This window comes from Mustelus asterias, chromosome 8 (genome assembly GCF_964213995.1).
Source record: "Mustelus asterias chromosome 8, sMusAst1.hap1.1, whole genome shotgun sequence".
Taxonomy (NCBI): Eukaryota; Metazoa; Chordata; class Chondrichthyes; order Carcharhiniformes; family Triakidae; genus Mustelus; species Mustelus asterias.
The window spans coordinates 76,223,225-76,246,859 of NC_135808.1; the positions used below are offsets into that span (position 1 = coordinate 76,223,225).

Here is a 23,635-nt window from a genome sequence, read left to right on the forward strand (position 1 = left end):
AGTGGATGGATTGTGAGTTTCCAGAAGCCAGAGGAGTTTTGAGAATGTCAGGTTGCAAACAGTTGTGCTTTAAACTGTCCATTTACTTCCAAGCAGGGGTCAATTATTTCCCTCCCGAGGGCTTGTTTTAAGATTTTCTCGAGGGCTACGTTTTCACAGGTTCCTCTTTCATTCTCATTAACTTGTTCATGAGGTGATGCAGTCATGGAGTAATTTTACCATCTGAATTTGTGTTGAATTTCTTAACATTACTACATTGATTAATGTGGAACATATAATAAAATATTTTTATTAATTTATTGTAAATAAACTTCTCATACTCCATTTTGAAAATAGAAATTCTATTTGGCACACATCTTATTGGCAATGATTCTCACATCTCGGTCCCTTTTAAACTTTAATCGCCAGCACCCCCCAGCATTCTTTGGATTTGTTCCGCCAATTGCAAGTTTCATTCTCCTTAATACTTGTGTTTAAAATGAGTGTTAAGAAACATGGCAGGATACTGATATCCAAACATCCAACTGTGCAACAAAGAGAATGCAACAAGGGGATTGTGTGTGCAGACAAAGATATCAATGTCTTTAAAAGATTTGCGAGCCACACAGTGGAATTAATTCAGGTGTAGGCACCACTATTTTGCTGTCTACTCAGCTTGTGTCTGCCCCTCCTTCTGTTGCTTTTTTGCTCCCTGCTGGCACTCCTTACCCTGGCCTATCCATCCGCTGAGGCTGCGCCAGGTCCCTGACCCAACTTGGATACCGCAGCCATAGGTCTTGGATGAACATTGCTGAATGAGGCCTCTCGCTGCTTGTTTCTATCTTGCTCTCCTTCTTCCAGGTTTGGGCTCAGCATGATGGCGGCAGTGGGATCAGCTGGAATAACTGCTCCAGCTCCTCCTGTCACAGTTGCCTATCTCTCGCCTTGGCTGCTCCTCCAGTCATGGATTCTTCTGTAGAGGAGCAGCAAGAACAGGAGAGAGATTGGGCAGTGAGTATGGAAGTGACAGAATCTGTGATTGGAGGACAGCCATGTACAGATTCTCTCTCCCATGTACAGGGATGACTTCTATGCTATTTGTCACCCAGCCATTAATTTTTTAATGGGCTTTCAAAGGCAAATTTGCCTGCCACCCTGTGTATTTTGAACTCTGCTTCCAAGATAAAAATAAATTACTATTTCTAATCAACATTTCTACCTGATGCAAAGCCTATATGCTTCACATTACCATTGAGAGGGGAAGGGTCTAAACTATCCCTGGAAACTTACAGACAAGGTTGGTATTCCAGGATCCAGGAAAGGGCGAGCAGTTACAGGCTGCAAGATGCTGTGGTTCATCATTCAGAAATGTAGGTGGGAGCTCGCACTTGGATTGAAAAGACTGCATTCATGAGGAGTTGAAACAAGACTGGAAGATTCACCCAGCTAGTGCGAGAGAAAGAAACTCCTGAGGGAGCAAACCTCACTGTGAAAACAGATCTGAGATTAAAAATTCCCAGGCTGAGACAGGAAAAGAACAGAAGTAAACTCCTGGGAGGTAAGAATCACCTTGGGCTAGTTCTGGGAGAATGGAATATCTACTTAAAGGACAGTGGAAAGTAAATATATATGGAATGTGTTTTTGGTCGTGCTAAGAGAACAAGATGGATGTTTTGTGTTTTTAAGTTGCCTACAAAGATAATGTTTGGTCAGCAGGCGTCTGCCACAGCAAAAGTCTTATAATGTGAAATCACATCAAGCCATCGTTTCAGCCATTAACTGGAAGTTCAAATTTCTCTGAATTTCTTTCATAACAGGTTGTGTGCCACCTTGACCTGCAAGAGAGAGGGAATTGTGTTATTGAGTGTGATGCAATGATGGAGGTGGTGGCACAGTGGTATTGTCATTGGACAGGTACTACAGGGACCTGTGCACGAATATAATTTGAATTCAATAAAAAAATCTGGAATTAATAGTCTAATTATGACCATGAAACCATTGTCAATTGTTGTAAATATCTATCTGGTACACACGTCCCTTTGGTTCCCCACCAAGTCACTCACCATCCTGACTTGGAAATTTATTGTTGTTCCTTCACTGTTACTGGTGTGATGTTAGTGTACCTTTAAGAGGTTTTTAAAATCATGGTCACAGCCTTGGGTGATGTCACTGCTGGAAGGAAAAGAAACTGTGGGCAGGTCAGGTGACTGAAGTTTTTCAGCTTTCAGTTTAGTTTTGCCTGCAGTGTTAGAGGCAGCCTGGAAAAGAAGTCTCTTTCCCTCTCTGTTTTGCTTTGAAATTTTTACCATTTAGCTGAAAGAAAGGCTTGTTGTGCTGCAGTAAAGAATCTGTGCTTTGGTGTTTTGGGGAGCTGATATGACTACAAACTGCTCTGAGGTTTCAAGATCATTTGAAATCAACATCCAACCCAGGGAACTGGATTCCAGTATCATGTGAGCTTTAGCCTGTGCAGTGATAAATCTTTTTGAAGGCTTTTGTTTATTGGATATTGGTTTTGATTGGAACATCTGATATATATTGGTTAACGGTTAACATTATTGTGGTTGTTTTGTTTTTGTTTGTAACTGATGAAAATTATTGCTAATTTTTGTTCTGTATATGTTAACTATATTCCTAAATAAACTTTGTTTGATAAAAGCTCCCTAGTGGGTCTTTTGAATCACACCTGAAGTGGAACATATCATGCTTATCCTAACCAAATTCAAGTTGCAAAACTTATGATTCAGACAGACTTCATAAAACACTTTGGAGTTTCTAACCTGAACCATAACAGTGGATTAAAATTCTGGGACACCCTCCCTAACAGCACTGTGATTGTACCTACACCTTATGGACTGCAGTGGTTCAAGAAGGCAGCTTACCACCACCTTCTCAAGGGCGATTAGGGATGGGTAACAAGTATTGGCCTAGCTGGTGAAGCCCACATCCCTAGAATTAATTTAAAAAATGTGATTGAATTATTTGGCTGCTATAGATGAATAGCAAAAATGTGTGCAGTCTGAGAGGCTTATAGCAGTGCCAAGTGTAAAAGGATAGGATAAAGCTATGTAAAGTGTGAATCATGCTTGAAGTTGAACGAAGGCATAGTGATGGTGAATTGAGCATTATGTGAGATTAATGGTATAATATAGTACTTGAAGATGGAGTCTTGGACTTTGACCACTTATGTGAGGTCATTGAACTTATTGTGACACTTCATCTAGACCTTTGGAATTACACTGCTGGCGTTCACTGTGATGACTATCTGCTTCCTTTGGAGGGCCTCTCTCCTCCTGTCCACCACCTGCACCAAGGCCTCCATTGCTATATCAGAGAATTTTGGAATCCATTCTCTTCCATATTGTGCTATTGTGTCTTTTCCAGGCCAAAGTCTGCTTTTGAATAACTTCCAGCACCTACTCCAGTCAATGTATTCTGAAAATCCTCCTCCCCTGCTCTCTTCCTAGCTCTGAGTAAATATTGAAACAACAAGGAATAACCACAGTCAGATTGTGTTGAGACCTGACTTCTGACTGGGAAAGTTAGCCTCACTGAAATGAGTCAATGGGCTGAACGCAGCGTGGGTGTGGACTGCTTGCTACCCCAGAGGCAAAGTCAACACGAAGCTGGCCTGCGCCACTCTAGCACACTCAGTAATGAGACCTTTTCATCCTTGATTATCTATTTTAATAAGATGGACGGGCTGCTGATGACACCCATCCCCCACCCCAACCCTGCCAAAAGCATACCCAATGGGGGACAGCCCAGCGTTTCTGAAGAACATCCTTTGGATTTATTCACATTTTACATTGTCAAATTTAACAATTAAAACCTTGAAATGAAAAGCTGTCAGGTTAGAAGTAGGACCTTAATCAATTCTAAACACATGTGCACCAGTTTCTATACATCTAGTTACTCAAGTTAATTAGCTCCTTTAGTCCTTAGAATGTGGAATAGATTCCAGAATTGTTCACAACATGCGATGACAGTTGCTAGATTTGTTTTTACATTTTCAGACTATTGTGGTGACTGTAGACTGGTAATAAAGGTAAAACCGCCATAATCCTAGATGACCATAGTCTGCTTTCCCCTTTTGAGGGGGAGAGCTGACTAGGGGTGATTTAACCTGAGGATCACCACACCTCAGGTGATGGGAGCTTCATGAGTAACATCAGCCGGTACGGGAATTGAACCCGTGTGTGCATCACAAACCAGAAGACAGATCCAGTCTCTCCAATCTCTCCTCATATCCTGCCATCTCCGGGATTAATCTGGTGAATCACTGTTGCACTTCCTCAATGGCAAGTATATTAAGTATATTCCTCCTTCGAAAAGGATGTACATAATACTTCAGGTACGATCTCAACAAGGTTTTATAACTGCAGCAAGACATCCTTACTCCTGCACTCTAATCCCCTTGCGATGAAGGCCAATATACTATTTGCCTTCCTAATTGCTTGTTGCACTTGCATGGTAAATTATAGTGACTCATGAACAAGAACACCCAGATCTCTTTGTACACCAGCATATCCCAACTTCTCACCACTTAAGAAATATTCTGCCTTTCTTTTTTTCTTACCAAAATAAATAACTTCACACTTATTCACATTATATTCTATCTGCCATGTTCTTGACCATTCATTTAGCCTGTCCAAGGCCTCATGAAGAGTTCTAGTATCCTCTTCACAACTTACATTCCCGCCCAGTTTGGTGTCATCAGCAAATTTGGAAATGTTACAATTGGTTCCCACATCCAAATCACTTCTATAGGTTGTGAACAGCTGTGGACCTAGGACTGATCCTTGTGATACCCCACTAGTAACAACTTGCCACCCTGAGAATGTTCTGTTTATTCCTACTCTCTACATTCTATCTGTTAACCAATTCTTAGCCCATACTAGTATATTTCTTCCAATCCCATGTACTCTATTTTTGTTCCTAACCTCCTGTGTGGGACCTTATCAAAAGCCTTCTGAAAGTCCAAACACACCACATTCACTGGTTGTTCTTTATCAATGTTATAAGTAATGAGCTCAGAAAACTCCAACAAGGTTGTCAAACACGGTTTCCCTTTCATAAATCAATTTATAAATTGATTTTACCCAATTTTACTATTCTTTTCTAAATGTCCAGTTATTATAACCTTTAGAGTAATACCAACATTTTTCCCACTACTGACATCAAAGTAGCAGGTATCTGGATGTCCATTCTTCCTCTTCCTCCCTTCTTAAATAGGGGGGTTACCTTTACTACTTTCAGCCCACAAGAATCTTTCCAGTTTTTTGAAAGATAACCATCAATGCATCCACTACCTCTTTCAACATTCTGGGATGAAGCTCATTTGGTCCAAGGGATTTATCAAACTTCAATCCAGTCAACTTTTCAAGTGCCACTTCTTTACTAATACTAATTTCTTTTAATTCCTCAGTTCCACAAGGCCCTTGGTTGCCTAGTTTTTCTGGGAGTTTTCGGAATCATCTTCTGTGAAGACGGACGCAAAGTCACTGTTTATTTTTTCTGCCATTTCCCTGTTCTCCATTATAAGTTCCCTTGCAATAGGCCCACACTTGTCCTTGCTAATTGTTTTCTTTCCAAATACCTACAGAAGCGGTTGCAGCCTGCCTTTATGTTCCTCACTGTTTTGCATTCATATTCTCTTTTCCTTTCCTTAATCAGTTTCTTGGTCCTCCTTTGCTGGGTTCTAAATTACTCCCAATCCACAGGTATTGCCAGACCAAGTATAGCCCAGGTTAAATGCAGAACAAGATTCCTACTAATCATCTCTAACAATGTGATCAGCCCTCCTGGAGAAAAGCAACTTTGTTGTAATGGTGCGGCATTTCTGTTTCTCATGTTAGCTGCCCCCATAGTTTCGCAATGAGATTACTAATTTGTGCCCAGCATTGCCCTGTTGACCCACCTTTACCAGGTGAAAAAAGCCCAGACTCCTGCATTACACAGTTGTGGAATTCCTTACCTCCCACAGACTTTCCTTCCTCCTGCAGACTGCAGATTTTAAAAGCCAAGCTTGATGTCAGCTACTCCCCACTTTATCACGACCCCCCCCCCCCTCCACTCCCCCCAACCCCTTATACTCTTCAGTTAAAGCATTGCTCCATACTGTAGGTGTCAGAGCTTAACCTAAATCTTTGAGCACTTTTTAAAATGCACCACCTCCAGTTCCTGGCATGGATGGGAACCAAAGCAAAGAACATAGTATGATTGTGAGGTAACTTGGGATGAAAAACGGAGGAGTGAGAAAGAACTACAAACGCACAGCAACAAGAACTTAAAAGGAAAGAGTGAAAGGATCATTCCAATTCCGGCTGGTTGGTTTCCACAACCCACAAAATTTAAGTGGACCAGGTGATTCCAGGGCAATGTTATTTTTCCTGGGGGCAAGATATCTGATTCACATCTGTGATCATTTTTTTCACTGCAATTATGTATTCCGTTGTTAATGCTGATCATTTTCTCCTGAAACCCCATTGTGGAAGCTGTTGTTTATTAACTTTCTGTGTTCCGATCTTGAACATTTTCCTGATGAAGGCTAAACTGGCTTGCTTTATTAATGATGAAAAGGCAATGGGATTTGAACAATGCCCTCAGTGAGTATTGTGAAATCAAAACACTTCAATAGAAGAACAGTGGAAAAAATGATTGGGAAGTCATGCCAGAAATATTTGAGAGCTGTTCTCAGAGTTAGGACTTGGGAGTGTAGCTACACCCTGGTGTATTACTTTATGACATGACATTTGACTTTACATGTAACTCTGCGACATGAAGTATAATATTACATCGTGATTTATAAACTCTTCACCAATACATTTAGTTCTATACCATGATGCGTAACTCTGTGCTAAGTAACTTTAACCACACTTCATTTCAGTCGTAGTCAGATGAAAAAAAAAACAATGCATTAATTTAGCATATTTTCGTATCTATCAGACAAATCTAAATTACCTCAAAATAATGAGTTGCTAAGAAAATGTGGTAGTCATTCTGTAAGCAGTGGGATTCCACAAACAGCAATCACATGAATAACCAGTTAAGCTGTTTTTGAGTATTGCAGAAAAAAGACATTTTGTGGAAGCTTTTCATCTTGCACTCATCAGGATAATTGCAAAAATACCAAAATATAACAAAATGCTGGAATAACTCAGCAGGTCTCTGTGGAAAGAGTCGTATGGATTCATATTAACAATGTTAACGTGAGTCCATATGATTCTTCTTCAGAATTAAAGAAAGGGAGACATGTGATGGATTTTATACTATTTAAGAAGAGGTGGAGCAACTGGAGCAGAGTAGAAGGTGGGAACTAGGAGAGATTTGACAAGAGGGCACAAGACAGGGAGAGTATTGAAGATTAAAGAAGGTGCTGAAAGTGGCATTAAGGTAAAGTAGCAGAATGTGTTAATAAGAGAAGAAAGGTCAGTACTCTGTGAATGTGTGTATGTGTGCCTGTGTCTATGTGGGGGTGGGGGTGGGGGGGGTGGGGGGGGGTGGGGGTGGGGGGGGTGGGGGTGGGGGGGGTGGGGGGGGGGGGGGTGGGGGGGGGGGGGGTGGGGGGGGGGGGGGGGGGGGGGTGGGGGGGGGGGGTGGGGGTGGGGGGGGGTGGGGGGGGGGGGGGTGGGGGTGGGGGGGTGGGGTGGGGGGTGGGGGGGGTGGGGTGGGGTGGGGGTGGGGGGGTGGGGGGGGGGTGGGGGGGGGGGGGGGGGTGGGGGGGGTGGGGGTGGGGGGGGGGGGGTGGGGGGTGGGGGGTGGGGTGGGGGTGGGGGGGGGGTGGGGGGGGGTGGGGGGTGGGGGGGTGGGGGGGGGGCAGGGGGTTGGGGGGTCAGGGGGGGTGGGGGGCGGGGGGGGGTGTACAGAATTGGGACAAGAAAATGATTTCATGGTCTGAAGTTTTTGAACTTAATGTTTATTAACAGAAGGCTGTAAAATGCCTAATTGGAAGATGAGGTGCTATTCCTGCAGTTTGCATTGGGCTTCACTGGAACATTGCAGCAGGCCAAGGATGGACATGTGGGCAAGAGAGCAAGATAGTGTGTTGAAATGGCAAGTGACAGGAAGGTCTGGGTCCTGCATGTGGACGGACCAAAGGTGTTCTGCAAAGCAGTCATCTGCTCTATGTTTAGTCCCTGCAATGTTGAGGAGATCACATTGGGAGCAGCGAATACATTAGGCCAAATTGGACAGCGAGGAGGTAAAGGGGTAGGTGTTCCACCTTCTATGATTGCATGGGAAGGTTCTGTGGGAGAAGGATGAGGAACTGGGGGGTGATGAAGGAGTGGACAAGGGAGTCCCACAGATGGAAGAGTCCCTGCAGAAAGCCGACAGAAGAGGTGAGGGGAAGATGTGTTTGGTGGTGACAACAACTTGGCAGAAATGGTGGAGGATGGTCTTTTGAATGCAAAGGCTGGTGGGGTGGAAAGAGGGCAGGGTGCTCAACCGTGTCCGACCCAGCCCCTGCACCTCTGCTTTCACCCCTTCCCCTCCCTCCCACGACCATGATTGGGCCCCCCTTGTCCTGATCCTTTCACCTCTGCTCTTTGAATAATGTTACAGAGTGTTTAATAGCCACCAGAACAGGAACTATGGTTACTCGCTTGTTTACCTCCACCATACAAATTAAACCTTCAGTAATGTTGCTCAGTACTGTGCTGCAGTGTTACACTAAATTATATTCATAATTCAGAGAGTGACACTTGAGTGCACAATTAACTCGGTTGAGTCGAAGCTTTATCTAGTTGGCCTATTTATTTCAAAAATAAAATGTGAAAATCTGAAGAGTTTTGACTGGAAAGGGATTCACATTCAGATATCTATTCACTTCACGACAATTGGACGGTATACGTTGTAGCTCTGTTGGCTGCAAAGGTGTCCTGTGAGATTAATCATGGAACTCTTGATGCAGTTTCCAGTGGTTACAGACCTATATCAGTAACAACTAGCATTTGTATTGGGGGAATCCTCCCGTTCCGCCCGCCACAGGAATCGTAGCAGGCAGGGGGCGGAACACGCAAAGAAATCTTAGAAATCTTAGAAACCCTACAGCACAGAAAGAGGCCATTTGGCCCATCGAGTCTGCACCAACCACAATCCCACCCAGGCCCTATCCCCATATCCGTACATATTTACCCACTAATCCCTCTAACCTACGCTCTCAGGACACTAAGGGCAATTTTAGCATAGCCAATCAACCTAACCCGCACATCTTTGGGCTGTGGGAGGAAACCGGAGCACCCGGAGGAAACCCACGCAGACACGGGGAGAATGTGCAAACTCCACACAGACAGTGACCCAAGCCGGGAATCGAACCCAGGTCCCTGGAGCTGTGAAGCAGCAGTGCTAACCACTGTGCTACCGTGCCGCCCACAATAGGTCCATTGACCACCGGCGGGATTCTCCAGTTTTGGGGCAAGCATGGCTGGAGAATCCCACCCATTGTGCCTAGCAAACTAAAATACCTCAAGATATCCACAGCACAAAAGCACTCATCACATGGTTCTAAACTTCCTTTAAATTTGTTTTCTCAGACACCACAGATTATTTGATGTTAGAGAGGGAAATGTGGTATTTGCGTAGTAGAGGTATTTCTGTCATTAGCCTTAAGCAGAGTGATGGTCCATAGGGAAGCTTTCTGTTCTATCTAATCCATGTTGTATCTATGGAGTGTTTGGTGGTTGCACAAAATGGAAAGTGTTCCATTTACCTGAGATCCTGCATGTTATAATAGAGTAAATAAAGTCCCGTCCACGACCCCACCCTTCAGCCCCGCCCCCTTACCACCAAAGCCTTGCCCCCCTCGGCACTGCCCAATGCCCAATGGGCACTTTGCCCCTTGGGCCAGGGGATACAGGCTGGCACTGCCTGGGCACCCATGCCCAAGGGGCACCACCCCCCGCTGTCCAAACCTATGGGGGGGCCTTGATTGCTCCCCCCTTCACTCCGGTGGGGTCTCCCACTAGTTCCCCGCAAGTGGGGAGCTACTCTAAACCCCACCGGAGTGAAATATTCCTGGCAGGGTGGGAGATGCTATTGGGCCAGGAGAATTCCGTGCTGGGCCCAATAATGAGATTTAAAATACATTAAAAATAGATTTAAATGAAATCTTAGAAACCCTACAGCACAGAGAGAGGCCATTCGGCCCATCGAGTCTGCACCGACCACGATCCCACCCAGGCCCTATCCCCATATCCCTACATATTTACCCATTAATCCCTCTAACCTACGCATCCCAGGACACTAAGGGCAATTTTAGCATGGCCAATCAACCTAACCCGCACATCTTTGGACTGTGGGAGGAAACCGGAGCACCCGGAGGAAACCCACGCAGACACGGGGAGAATGTGCAAACTCCACACAGACAGTGACCCAAGCCGGGAATCGAACCCAGGTCTCTGGAGCTGTGAAGCAGCAGTGCTAACCACTGTGCTACCGTGCCACCCCAAATGACTTGCCTTTCTTCTCGCCGGTTTCCAGTGCGGTCCCAACTGCGCCTGTTCTCGGGCTGTGGGAGACACACATGCGTCGGGAACGCAGACGCGAATCCCGCAAAATGGCCAGCATGCGATTCTCCTATCCCGACGCACCAAAATATGTGGGCGTCAGGGTGGGAGAATCGGGCCCTCCGTTTCAGCAAAATTCTCGGCCTAATAGTTGAAAATTGGTCGAAAAATCTCTTGAGGCGTAACTTTGGGTCCAACCCAACCATATTTAATCAGATATCAGCCGTGTCCATCTATTATTTTGATTATGTTCAAAGCCGAACAACTTCTGTTTTGAACTTAAAATAATTACCATTGCTTTATTCCTATTTCAGTGCCTCTCACAAAGATAGGATGAGGAAAGGCCAGGACTCCAGCAGAAGCTGTCAGTGGTGCACTTTGCGTTAGTTGACTTGGGCATTTGGGGCTAGGTCTAGCAGCCGGAGAGCATTAATAAAATTATTTGCAGGGTACTTTTGTTTCTGAATTAGAATGCATGGAAGAAGCAGAGTACACAGTGGGGGTATAGACACACAGATTATAAAAGTAGTGATGCACATTAATAAGGCTACATAATTCAAAGCACTGGGGCTCATTTCTAGAGGAATAGAATTGTAAAGCAAAGATATATTAAACTTGTATAGAACCTTGATTAGACCATGCTTGAAGTAATATAAGCAGTTCTAACCCACTTGATATAAAGAGGCACTTGCGAAGGTGCAAAAAGGGTTACCAGAATGATACCAGAATTGAGAGGTTTCATCTACCAGGAAAGAATGTAGAAACTAACGCTCTTTATTCTAGAAGAGAATAGTGAGAGATGACTTGAAAGATTATGAAAATATTTGATAGGGTAAATGTAAAGAAGATATTTTCAGTTGTGTGGGGAACCGGAATTAGTGGGCAATAACTATCAGCTTTCACTAAGAAATCCAACAAGGAATTCAAGAGAATTGTCTTTACCCAGAGAATGGTTAGAACGTGGAACTCGCTACAGTAAGGAGTGTCTGAGGTGACCAGCATAGATGCATTGAAGGAGATACTAGATCAGCATATGAGGATAAAAGGCATACAAGGAAATGTCAGTCTGTTTGACTGAATACATGGATATATCACTGAGATAAAATGAAGAACAGTGGGAGTACGGTCATATGGAACATAAACACTGTCATGGATTTGTTGGACTAAATAGTCTATAAAGTTCTGTAAGTACTATATATTGAACTCTGTAGTATTAGAAACAGCATTCAATCACCTGGAGCGCAAGATCTACAACAGCTGCTCTGTAATTCAAAGGTCTACATGATGTTCTTTAATTACTAAATTGGGAGATTTAGTATGTGTGTTGGAGGCACAAACCTACTTTGTTTTACTATCTGATTTCTTGCTAGCATTTAAAGGACTCACTGCCTGGAGAAAATGGTAGGAGGCTTGTATGGGGCATAACAACCTGTTAACAACATGTTGGACCAAATAGCCTGTCTCTGCTGTAAATGCTGTGTAATGCTATGTAACTATGCTGACAGTAAAATACTTTTGGGCCTTCCATCAATGTACAGTTTACCAATTCATGAATCTTGTTTTATGGGGTAATTTAGCCTCTCGAGGGAAAATTCTACAGACTTTCTCCCTGCTCTCCAAAGCTAAGGCAAACAAACCTCCAGAATACCTACGTAACCTGTTCTTTCCCAGGGCTACAAACTAACTTTCAGCTCCCCAATAATTTCTTTCACTCTGAAAACTTCTGGCTTACAAGAAGCTTTTGACTTTGTGACTCTTGACGAAGTTGGAAAACATGTACAGGGAAAAATAGTAGTCTCTATCTGGGATGCATATGTAGTATTAGGATCTTGCACGTATCGAGTTAAAGTGGAACCGAGTACAATACTGTCAACACAGTGATGTAAGACAGCACATGACCTACACCCAGGATCAGTCTAGTGTTGGATAGAGCCATGTGTACCAACAAGCATGGAGAAAGCTCCTAGCTTGAAACCTCTACTGAATATTTGTAAATAGTTCTAGCAGTTAATAAGGATTTTTTCAGATCTACCAAACTGTAACCAAAACCCTACAACTGACAGCTTGTGGAAAAACCCAGGCCCTCTCAGAAAATGCAGAGGAAAACTGTAATGTTAGAAGATTGAGAAAAATTTCAGCAAAGCAGTCTGACCTGAAAAGAAGCTCTAGAAGCAGAGGTGTTAGAAAGAATTACCAGGGAAAACTCAAAGGAAAGGTTTAGAATCTGGAGCCAGAAAATTCCTTACTGCAGTAAAAGACTCCATTGAATCTCCTTTGGATTCTAACCTGAAAGTGCAGACTCAGCAGGCCAAGTAGGGGTGAGCTAAATCTTTTAAAACTCCAGGCTACAGCAAATCTTGAGAAATCTTTTAATAATTCAGTCAGAAGAGCAGCTTGAAAAAAAAAATCGTTAAAACCTGATTCCCTAATCAACACTCATGGTGCCTGAGCTCATGTCAAAATGTGAAAAGTAATTAATTAAGTAATCCTGGAGAATTGTGACTTCTGGGGTGGGATTTACCGAGCAACCCGTGTGTTTCGCGATGGTGGGAGGTGGTCCATCATTGGTCAGTGGCAGGATCTTCTGGACCCGCCAAGTTCAGGGGTTTCCTGTTGAATGCACCCCTCGCTGCCATGAAACCAGGTCCCGCCTATGGCACACTCCAGCTGCGAGTTTCAAGGTGGCAATGGTGCACTTCCGGCGGGACCAGAAGATCTCACCGACATGAACAGCCGGAAAGTTCTGGCCCTAAACTCAGCTGAGAGAAAGCAAAAGTCAGAACTTGATTAATTTGTGGCTTTAAAGTAAAATGCTGAGCAAGAGAACTCTGTAGGCAATCAATTCAGGCAGCCATTGTTGATTTTTTAAAAAGCTGAGCACAATTACCATTGTAGAGTGTGTGACCCTCCAAAAGTGTCAACGCAGTAGAATCCTTTGGGTGGGATTTTCCAGCTCACCCCAAAACTGGAAAATCCCACCCGAGATCAATGGACCTTTGCATGATCCACCCCCACCCGCTACGATTCCCGTGGCGGACGGGACAGGAAAATTCCCCCCACTGTCTCCAATTGAATGGCGATACTATCTTGAAATTCAGAAAACTTGAAGCAGAGCCTACACTTTAAAAAAAAAATTAACCATGGGTTAGGATTCCACATTTTCAGATCAATTTGGATTAATACTATGTCAAAGCCTGAGGACTTGGGATTAAACAGTTAGTGACTGGTGAAATTTAATCCATTTCTGTGCTGGGGCAGTGGTAGGTAGGTTTATTACAATTGATATCAGTATTCCTACGCCAAGAAAGGAAAAATAATCAGCTCTTGATTGCTTGTTAGTGATCCCTGCTGGGTGGTTATGGCTGTGATCATTTCTGATAAGGGCAAAATTGAATTGGCTATGATGTGTCATCATGAAATTATCTGCTGACATTCAGGCCCAGATTTTCTGATTGGCTAATAATTTCAAAGGGGTAAATGATGGCATTGAAATAACCTTGACTGAACAATCTAGATCCTGCTATCAAGTCCACAATGTAAACCATACGAAGGATGGTCAATGGGTATTGTACCAGAGGGCACGTGGCACCCATTGAAATGTATGACAGCAAAATCCAGTGTCTTAGGAAACGTGGAGGTAGTTTAGCTGGATGTATTACTTAAATAATCAAAGCAAAGGAACAGGAGGAAGTATACTGAAAGAAGTTTTCACTTATACAGTTTTCTGTTAGTGAAACATAGTGGACTAGATCGTATGCAGAGATCATCAAGGAATTCTTGGTTTTCTGTTTTTCTTCATGTGGTGAGACTGAGATGATAAATCAGAAATAATATCTTATGAAGTTATATTAGTCACACATTCTGAGACGCTCCAAGTTCTGCCAGGCTGGTCTGCGTTTGTCTAATGCTCCAAATGAGTCAAGCATGAAATGTCTGTACCACTTGATTTATATTTAACAACACCGTCTGTTATTGTTGGCATAAAGTAATCTGCTTCATTTAACAAAAATCTCTTCATGGCTCTGAAATTTAGATATACTCTGCACTAATAATTGATGGCTGGTTTCCTTGTTTACTGTATTGTAAAAAGAAAATAAGGACCCAGTTGTATAGAGACATTCAATGCGAGACATAGTGTGAAGTGTGGAGTCCAGTGCATGTGTATGTGTGAAACAGCTGTGGGCTGCTCAAACAGCACCAGCACTGTAGGCAAGAGAGCCAGTAAAACAACTTCATTTGAAACTGGCAGCCTCTTTGTTTTTATTCTTAATACCAATTTCTGTACCCCTCACAACCCCACCCCACCTCTTTGTTTCTCTCCTCTCCTTCTAAGGCAATGACAATTAGGCAGGTTTGAAGTCTGGGCGATGCCATAAAAAAAATACCTGTAGTCGTATTTCATGGATAAGGTTAGAACAGTGAGTGCCGGTGGCCTGTTCTGCCATGCTGGATCCTGTCACCGTCTCCTCCATGTCCATATCCACAACCATGCACGTTCTAATGGGAGGCCACAGGATTATGATCAAAAGCTGGAACCCTGGCTGTATTCCCCCCTTTCTTAACTCAGCCAAACCTAGGGCTCTTCACGCTGCCTCGGGTGTGATTCACTGTATCGTTATTGTGTCACAAAACAAGCCTGGTGTCCTGCATTTAGCTACTAAGTTATTGGATATTGATTCAATTGCACTGTGATTCCTGAAATCCTGTTTCCTCTGTTAGTCCCTGCGTTAGTAACAGATGAGAAAGAATCTGAGATGTGCGCTGAAGTCGATGTTGACCAGAGTGATGATAGTTGGTGTAAGAACACTTTGAATTCCTATAAAAGGAAAATTTTTATTTGTGGAGCCAAAATCCTCATGATTTGAAGCAGCGCGTGCTTGGCACAAGCCGATCGCTTTCATATTCACCACAAGAAGAGATTAAAATTACCAGCTGATCTGCCTTGGCACTGCTGGTGGGTAGCATTAGGGTTCAGCTGCTTCGACCGAGGTGTGTTTAAGATGGTGTCTTATTGTTTAGAATCTTGCCCAAAATAAATGCTCTAAATGGGCACATACAGAGATCTGTCACAGCAGTGGTGTCTCCTCTATTTTTGTAGGCTACATAATTGTGTATCATGGCACATTGGAGACCACATGTAACATATCGGTCAATGTTCCTGTTAGCTTGAATATTTCTGAAGCACTGGATACTAATCTAGGTGATTTTGGCATTCTGTTTAGTGTTAAAATCAGCCTATTCAAAACGATTATGCCACAAAATTCCAACAGACCAGGATGGTGAATTACAAATACACTCTAAATTGGACTGAGTTACCAGGGTGTTGAAGGCTATGGATTAGATGCTCCTGAGTTAGTGGCTAATTGTCAAGGGAAGGTTTTGTAGGTTGGCAGTTGCTTGTATATTCCCACCTCCGAGCCCTGGAGTGAAAGCAGATTATGAAGAGAAAACACAGAAAACAACCTTTAATCACTTCCAAGTGTGACAAATGCATGCTAGAAATTAATTAATATAAATGGAAAATATTTATATGTATTTGTAGATTACCTTTTGTCACTTGCACCCACGCACAATTGTCTTGCGTTCCTTTACTATTTTTGTGGTCAGATTTTTGAATGAATACGTTAATGCCGACCAAATGGCGGACAAAAGAATGCCGTCTGACTGTGTCAGTTGTCTATCTTCTAATGTCATCGTCAGAGGCTGTAGTCCTGTTAACCTGGGTTGAAAAAGAAGAAACCTCACAAACAATCAGAACTGTGATATGGAAGTTTTCTTCAATAAACTTATGGGACAATTGAGTGTGACTCAATTATCTTGAAAATATAGCCACTCACCTGATGAAGGAACAGCGCTCCAAAAGCTCATGATTCCAAATAAACCTATTGGACTTTAACCTGGTGTTGTGAGACTTCTTATTGAAAATATAAAGCACTGTAGGGCAAAAAAAAGGGAAGGCAAATATAGTGTATTGGAAAAAGCTGCGAATGTAAATAGATTAAATTGCAATTCACAATTGGAAATAGCTGCATAGTGGAAAGGACTGATGTTTTTTGAATTTACTGGCTTGGGCTTTAAGCATTGCCTGGACTGAGTGGAGAAAGGGAAACCTGGTAAGAAAGTTTGGTCCTCAACAAAACTGACCCGATTTTCCTTCTAGTGATTCAATAGTAGGAGAATCGGGTAGGCTCTGTTTGGGTTGTTTAGACTCCCAGTCAGATTTTACTCTCTGTGCTCCACTCCCACTCAGGTGATAAAGATAAAAACCCCAAAGTGACATAAACAAGTTATAATCTATTCATTTCTAAAATGCTTTTCTTCTAAATGTACAACAGATGGCATATATACAGGAATGGGAAACAGTGAATAGTGCCTCTCAGCGAGAGCAGTGAGCATCTGTTATAGTGAAGTATATTTTGTACAGAGGTCTTAATCAATGAGTATTTAATTTAAACCTTGTTAATCATTCTCCTAAATCAGTGCCTGCTGTATTTTTCTACTGCACCAAGCTCTTTGGTTTGCGACAACCGAGATAGACAGTAAAGTGTCTAAAAAGGGAGCTCAGGAAAGACCTCTCAATGGCAGCTGACTAAATCTTTTCAGTCCCGCGCCTTGTTAAATTAATTACAGCAGTCAGCACTTCAGGCTCACTTTGAATTATAGCAGCTTTTAAAGAAAACAGGAGCTCCAGTTGGGCACTGTCTGGATTGACATTTCATTCTTGAGGCATGACATAAACTGGTTCATTGACTGACATGCAGCCTAGACATCCTCTCAGGTCTGGTGCCAGTACAGCAATGCTACAGATTCAAGGCTGCGAGTTCGAAAGGTGGATTTTAACCATTTTATAATACTTTTGCCACTCAAACAGCGTCAACAAAGATGGAGCTGGATTTCAGCTGTGGTTTAGACCGTGCTTGCATTTTGCATTAAGGCTATGATTTTAAGTTGAGGTGGATAGGAGGCAGCTTCTTGTCAAATGGAACATGGCCATGATAATGTTACAAATCTGAATCTAATTGTTTTTAAATGTCTTTTTCTGTCTGTTTTCTTTCTGTAAGGTGTTTGCTGATTCTAAGGTCAGGTTCCATGGGTATCAGCAAGCTGCTGTTACGTCACCCAGGTGGACGACCTTCATGCATCAACCCTGACATTGAATGATGGCCAGCCAGCATTTAATTGGCTGAAAGCATCTCCATGCACTTGAGATTATGCTCACCTGATGTGCTTATACATCTCCTTTCCAGTGGTGGGGTTCAATGCTTATGGTCAGGCACAGCCAGCCGGGATGTTTTTCTGATTTTCAAATACAGAGATGTTGAGGTCAATTATGGTTATTGCCACCTCCGCCCACCCAACCTTCCTCACTGATGTTACAGCTGCACTGACCTTTGTGCTCAGTGTAACTCCCCACCGGACAGTGCACTATTGCGACATTTAGGCAGTCGAAAAGGTATTTTTGTTCTAGTTAAGTTTAGGTTGCATTTGAATTAAAACAAAAAAGTGTTGGAAACACTCAGCAGGTCAGGCATTATCTGGGGAGAGAGAAACGGAGTTTAACATTTCAGGTCATTAACTTGAAAGGTTTACCATGTTTCTCTGTCCATAGATGTTGCCAGATTGGCTGAATATTTCCTGAATTTCTGCTTTTATTTCAGATTTCCAGCATTGGCAGTATTTTGTTTTTGAGCCTGGTGGTTATGGGGATAAGGTGGGAAAGTGGAGTTGAGGATTATATCAGATCAGTCATGATCTCACTGAATGGTAGAACAGACTTGATGGACCAAATGGCCAACTCCTGCTCCTATGCCTTATGGTGTTATGGTGAGTTCTTCAATGCCGAATGAGAGCCAAGTCAGCAAGATTGTGCTGCCTCATTGAACAGGGTAAGAAGTCTCACAACACCAGGTTAAAGTCCAACAGGTTTACTTGGTAGCAAATACCATAAGCTTTCGGAGCGCTGCTCCTTCGTCAGATGGAGTGGAAATGTGCTCCCAAACAGTGCACACGACACAACATCAAGTTGCAGAATACTGATTAGAATGAGAATCCCTAAAGCCAGCCAGGTCTTAAAGGTACAGACAATGTGGGGGAAGGGAGCATTAAACACAGGTTAAAGAGTTGTGTATTGTCTCCAGACAGAACAGCTAGTGAGATTCTGCAAGCCCAGGAGGCAAGCTGTGGGGGTTGCGATCTGGCACGTCTTGCAGAGGTTGCTGTGGCAGGGTTGTGTGGTGTCGTGGTCACTGTTCTCCTGAAGGCTGGGTAGTTTGCTGCGGACAATGGTCTGTTTGAGGTTGCGTGGTTGTTTGAAGGCAAGAAGTGGGGGTGTGGGGATGGCCTTGACGAGATGTTTGTCTTCATCAATGACATGTTGAAGGCTCCGGAGGAGATGCCGTAGCTTCTCCGCTCCGGGGAAGTACTGGACGACGAAGCCACAGCAACCTCTGCAAGACGTGCCGGATCATCGACACGGATGCCATCATCTCACGTGAGAACACCATCCACCAGGTACACGGTACCTACTCTTGCAACTCGGCCAACATTGTCTACCTGATACGCTGCAAGAAAGGATGTCCCGAGGCATGGTACATTGGGGAAACCATGCAGACGCTACGACAACGGATGAATGAACACCGCTCGACAATCACCAGGCAAGACTGTCCTCTTCCTGTGGGGGAGCACTTCAGCAGTCACGGGCATTCAGCCTTGGATCTTCAGGTAAGCGTTCTCCAAGGCGGCCTTCACGACACACGACAGCGCAGAGTCACTGAGCAGAGACTGATAGCCAAGTTCTGCACACATGAGGACGGCCTAAACTGGGATGTTGGATTTATGTCACATTATCAGTAACCCCCACAGTTTGCCTCCTGGGCTTGCAGAATCTCACTAGCTGTTCTGTCTGGAGACAATACACATCTCTTTAACCTGTGTTTAATGCTCCCTCTACCCACATTGTCTGTATCTTTAAGACCTGGCTGGCTTTAGGGATTCGCATTCTAATCAGTATTCTGTAACTTGATGTTGTGTCGCTGTGCACTATTTGAGAGCACATTTCCACTCCATCTGACGAAGGAGCAGCGCTCCGAAAGCTTATGGTATTTGCTACCAAATAATCCTGTTGGACTTTAACCTGTTGGTGTGAGACTCCTTACTGTGTTCACCCCAGTCCAACGCCGGCATCTCCACATCATTGAACAGGGGCAGAGCTAGGGAATCACAGATCACAGAAAATCACAGAAACCCTACAGTGCAGAAGGAGGCCATTCGGCCCATCGAGTCTGCACCGACCACAATCCCACCCAGGCCCTACCCCCACATATTTTTACCTGCTAATCCCTCTAACCTACGCATCTCAGGACTCTAAGGGGCAATTTTTTTTTTAACCTGGCCAATCAACCTAACCCGCACATCTTTGGACTGTGGGAGGAAACCGGAGCACCCGGAGGAAACCCACGCAGACACGGGGAGAATGTGCAAACTCCACACAGACAGTGACCCAAGCCAGGAATCGAACCCAGGTCCCTGGAGCTGTGAAGCAGCAGTGCTAACCACTGTGCTACCGTGCCGGTAGTCTGTCTTAGTTCTATCTCCAACTTGTATTGTTGTCTAGTAAGACTGCCTTATTGAGTTTGGCATTGAGTCATGTAACCTTCATTTTAAGAGAAAAATATCATTTGTTGTCAATGGATTGATTCAAGGTTTAAAATAAACGACTGTCATGCTAAAACGCAAGCATCACATCACACTGTATTTCTTTGTCTTGTAATATACAATTTACATATAAATATGTTGTAAAATGTTGGTCCATCAGGAATTAAGTCAACATGGTCTTGATGTAATTTAATTTGGCGCATGTCCTCATGAGATAAAAGATGAAAACCACTGCAAGTTTCAGTAAGACGAACATTTAATACATAAGTTCCTGTGAAACCACATGTAGGGGTTTGTTGTACCAGGCAGTTAAACACACAGCTAAGAATCAAAGGGGCGCATAGTCTCAATATGTGGGTAGCGGTACTTCGATGCAAATGCATAATCATCCTGCCAATGCAGATGGTAACAAGAAAGTGCCATTCAAGTATAGCCGAAGCGCACTTATTTGGCTGGAAGGATAAGTATAACACTGGAACACCGACATTGTAAAACATTAGCATTACTCATGTAGGTTCGGAAACTTACTTGGATTTCAATACATTTTGGTCAGCTGGTTAGGTATACCTGAAGGTGACACAAGCAGGACAAATGGTCTTTTTCTGGCTTTTGCAGTGCCATGGAGCTTGGAATGTGGAGAATTTGAATTCTCATACTCAGAATGGCTATGACACCTGTTTATTGTGCTTTAGTGCCGGTCTGGAGACTTCCTTATACCTGGAGCCCCAAAAATGAGATGTTTCGGATAACAGAATAAAATGGATTCAGATTGTGAAGTAGGTACTTGTCCAGGGAATGTATAGCCTGTGGGCATAAAGTTTGTCTTTCTATCTCGAGCATTTGTAGAAAACATCCTATCCCGTGGCTATCTGGAATCTCAGGAACCATCAATCTAGATTGTACAAGAATACATAATTTAATTTTGTTATTGTTGAATCAAAATAGCACAATGGCTGGTGTGAAGAGCAAGGGGAAAACAGGATGGATGAGTAATTCAGCCTAAATCTGGTGCAAAATTATGTGCTGTTTGTCTAAATCAGTGTCAGTGTGAAATTAATCACTGGATTGGGCCATGTTTATACTGCTGATTCTGACTGGATTTAATTAACCCTGTTTTGTTGCAGTTCAGAGTTAGGATTTTGACTTTGACAGGGTCCGAATGTCCTCCATAATGCAGTATAACTCTGGCATTTAGGGATTGTGGACTTGACACTCAGTGGGTAAATGGTTACCATACATACCAGGAAGGCCCCTGGGTCTGAGCGAGCTAGTCTCAGATGGTGCAGCAGTCGGATTGTGAAAATTGGCCTTAGCATCTCTAGCCTTAGAAGTGGCTGTGGCAGGAGGGAGGGTAGGGAATCAACAGCGAATCCTGTCCTAATTACTGACCAGGATTTCCAATACCTCACCTCAAATCTCCTGACCCCGTTGCAATGTATCTACATTTGGAAGTTGAATAGGGACAGAATTGTGCTCCCTTATGATACCCCTCAATGTCAAATAGCCTCTCGGTATCCACCGTTAAGCATCTATAATGAAGAACAGTCATTTAGATGAAGTGTCAGAGATTGGCCAATGCCAATGGAGCAGATCATTGGTACAACCTGGGTCTTGAAGGGAGAGAGAGGAGAGTATTGGAAATTAATAAAGGAAAAAGAGTTCTAGATATGGTTAGAAAATCAAAAGTGAGATTATTGTATGTTAACTACATCTGGAAATATTATACAGAGGTTATAAAACAATCTATAAAACTAGTATTTCCCACCCCACCAGCCTGAGTAAATTGAATAGTTTATAAAGCTATTTCCAAGTATTAATCAGGAACTGCTTACCTTAAGATGTAAATACAATTTTTAAAGTATTTCCCCCTCTTTTGCTGCAACGGAACACAACACAATTGGGAATAGTCTGGAAACAAACTAGGTCTCGCTGAGTAAATACTCTTAACATTTTGTGAGTCATTGATGTTCCTATACCCCAATGATCAAAAAGCAATTCAAAGCCTTTGTGTTTCCCACGAAGTTTAATAGTGAGAAAATGCACTTTATGGAAACACACAGGATCAAACTGAAATTATATCCACATGTGGATACATTTGATCAGGAGGGGGAAACTAGTGCTGCTTTTGTAAATATTATTTTTTCCCCTGACTGCGTCCTGTCTTTTGGTTCCTGACGACATGCTTTCTTCCTGGACCAGGGCAAATTGGGGCTTGTTGCTGTCCATTATGGCTATAATCAGTGAACAGCCGGTGTACTCCTATGGGTTTGGGATTGCCCTGCTGAGTTTTAACCCCTCTTGTTTTCGTCCTGACGTATCTTCTCTACCCCAATTCCCAGCCGAGCGTTGGCACCCTCTGAGTTTGAGGAATCCAGTGCTACCAGGCAATATAGTTGAGGTTTATGTTTTTTATTAATCTGTTTGATTTTCAGTTTTCTTTATTTGCTAATAATTCCTTAGGATGCCTCACTTGTGCTGTATTCATTTGTTCATTTGTGATCGCAGGAAATACCTTCATGTTTGGGGCAACTTTTGGGGAATTTTTAACTGAGTTTTCTCTTTGCTTTCACTTGCGTCTGGAATGAGTAGTTGGTTTGCAAGCAATTCCATCAACTCCCTGCTGGTCAGCACCAATTCCAGGATTTTCTTGCAGAAGAAATGGTGGATGTTAAATATTTCTATCCACTTGAGTGGGGCCATGTGATACCACAGGATAATGTTACATCATGGGGGCGATTTTTACCATTTTGATTCTAAGTGCTGAATCTGGGCGCAATTCAGATCCGAGTTGGAAACCTGTTCTCAGGTGCCCCCATACGCACTCAGCCTGAAAAAAAATCAGGAATCTGAATCACGCTGTGGGCGGGGCGTATCGCACCCGAAACGTTGCTGCTCTGATCAGAGGTTTCAACTGCGCGTGCACAGTGGAAAAAAAAATTGAGAAACGCTCCGTCACATCGCTCCTGCACCGCAAAAAGTAGATAAAATGGCCAAGGAGTGAAGGCCCCCACAGACATCGCTCCACCCCTACAACATAACTGTCCCCCTTATCCACCCACCCCCCCGCTACCCAGACCGATCGCGACCCCCCTGCCCCCTTTCCCCCCCTCCCACTGATCACCCGCAGAGTGACAGCGGACCCCTCCTATCCCTCCACCAATCGCCCGCAGAGTGGCAGTGGTCCCCCCCTACTCCTACTTCCCCTGCCCACCCCCCCAATCAGAGAATGAACTGGCCTTCCTCCTGCCCCCCTCCCCCCAACCAGAGAATGATCGGGCCTCCCTCCTCAACCTCCACCAGAGAGCCATCTGACCCGCCTCCTCCCCCACCCCACCAGAGAATGATCTGCCCTCTGAACTTACCTCTTCAGAAGCTGGAGCACCCGAAACAGACCTTTGCCGAGCATGTCTGTTTCTCGCTGAATCTGGACGGATGAACACGATGGTAAAGGGGGAAATGCAGATAACGTGGGCGTCCAGTTCATTAAGTCAATT

At 43.6% G+C, this 23,635-nt stretch overlaps 1 protein-coding gene across 1 annotated transcript in view; it reads right to left on the minus strand.

Annotated features, from left to right (window-relative positions):
• The window catches only part of LOC144497276 (uncharacterized), a 40,464-nt gene extending 17,551 nt beyond the window's left edge, over nucleotides 1–22,913 (minus strand). Inside the window, exon 1 of the mRNA XM_078218296.1 lies at nucleotides 22,885–22,913. Within this exon, the coding sequence (XP_078074422.1) occupies nucleotides 22,885–22,887 (3 nt within the window). The 5' untranslated portion in view covers nucleotides 22,888–22,913. The remainder of the gene's footprint in view (nucleotides 1–22,884) is intronic.
• Nucleotides 22,914–23,635: the final 722 nt, after the last annotated feature.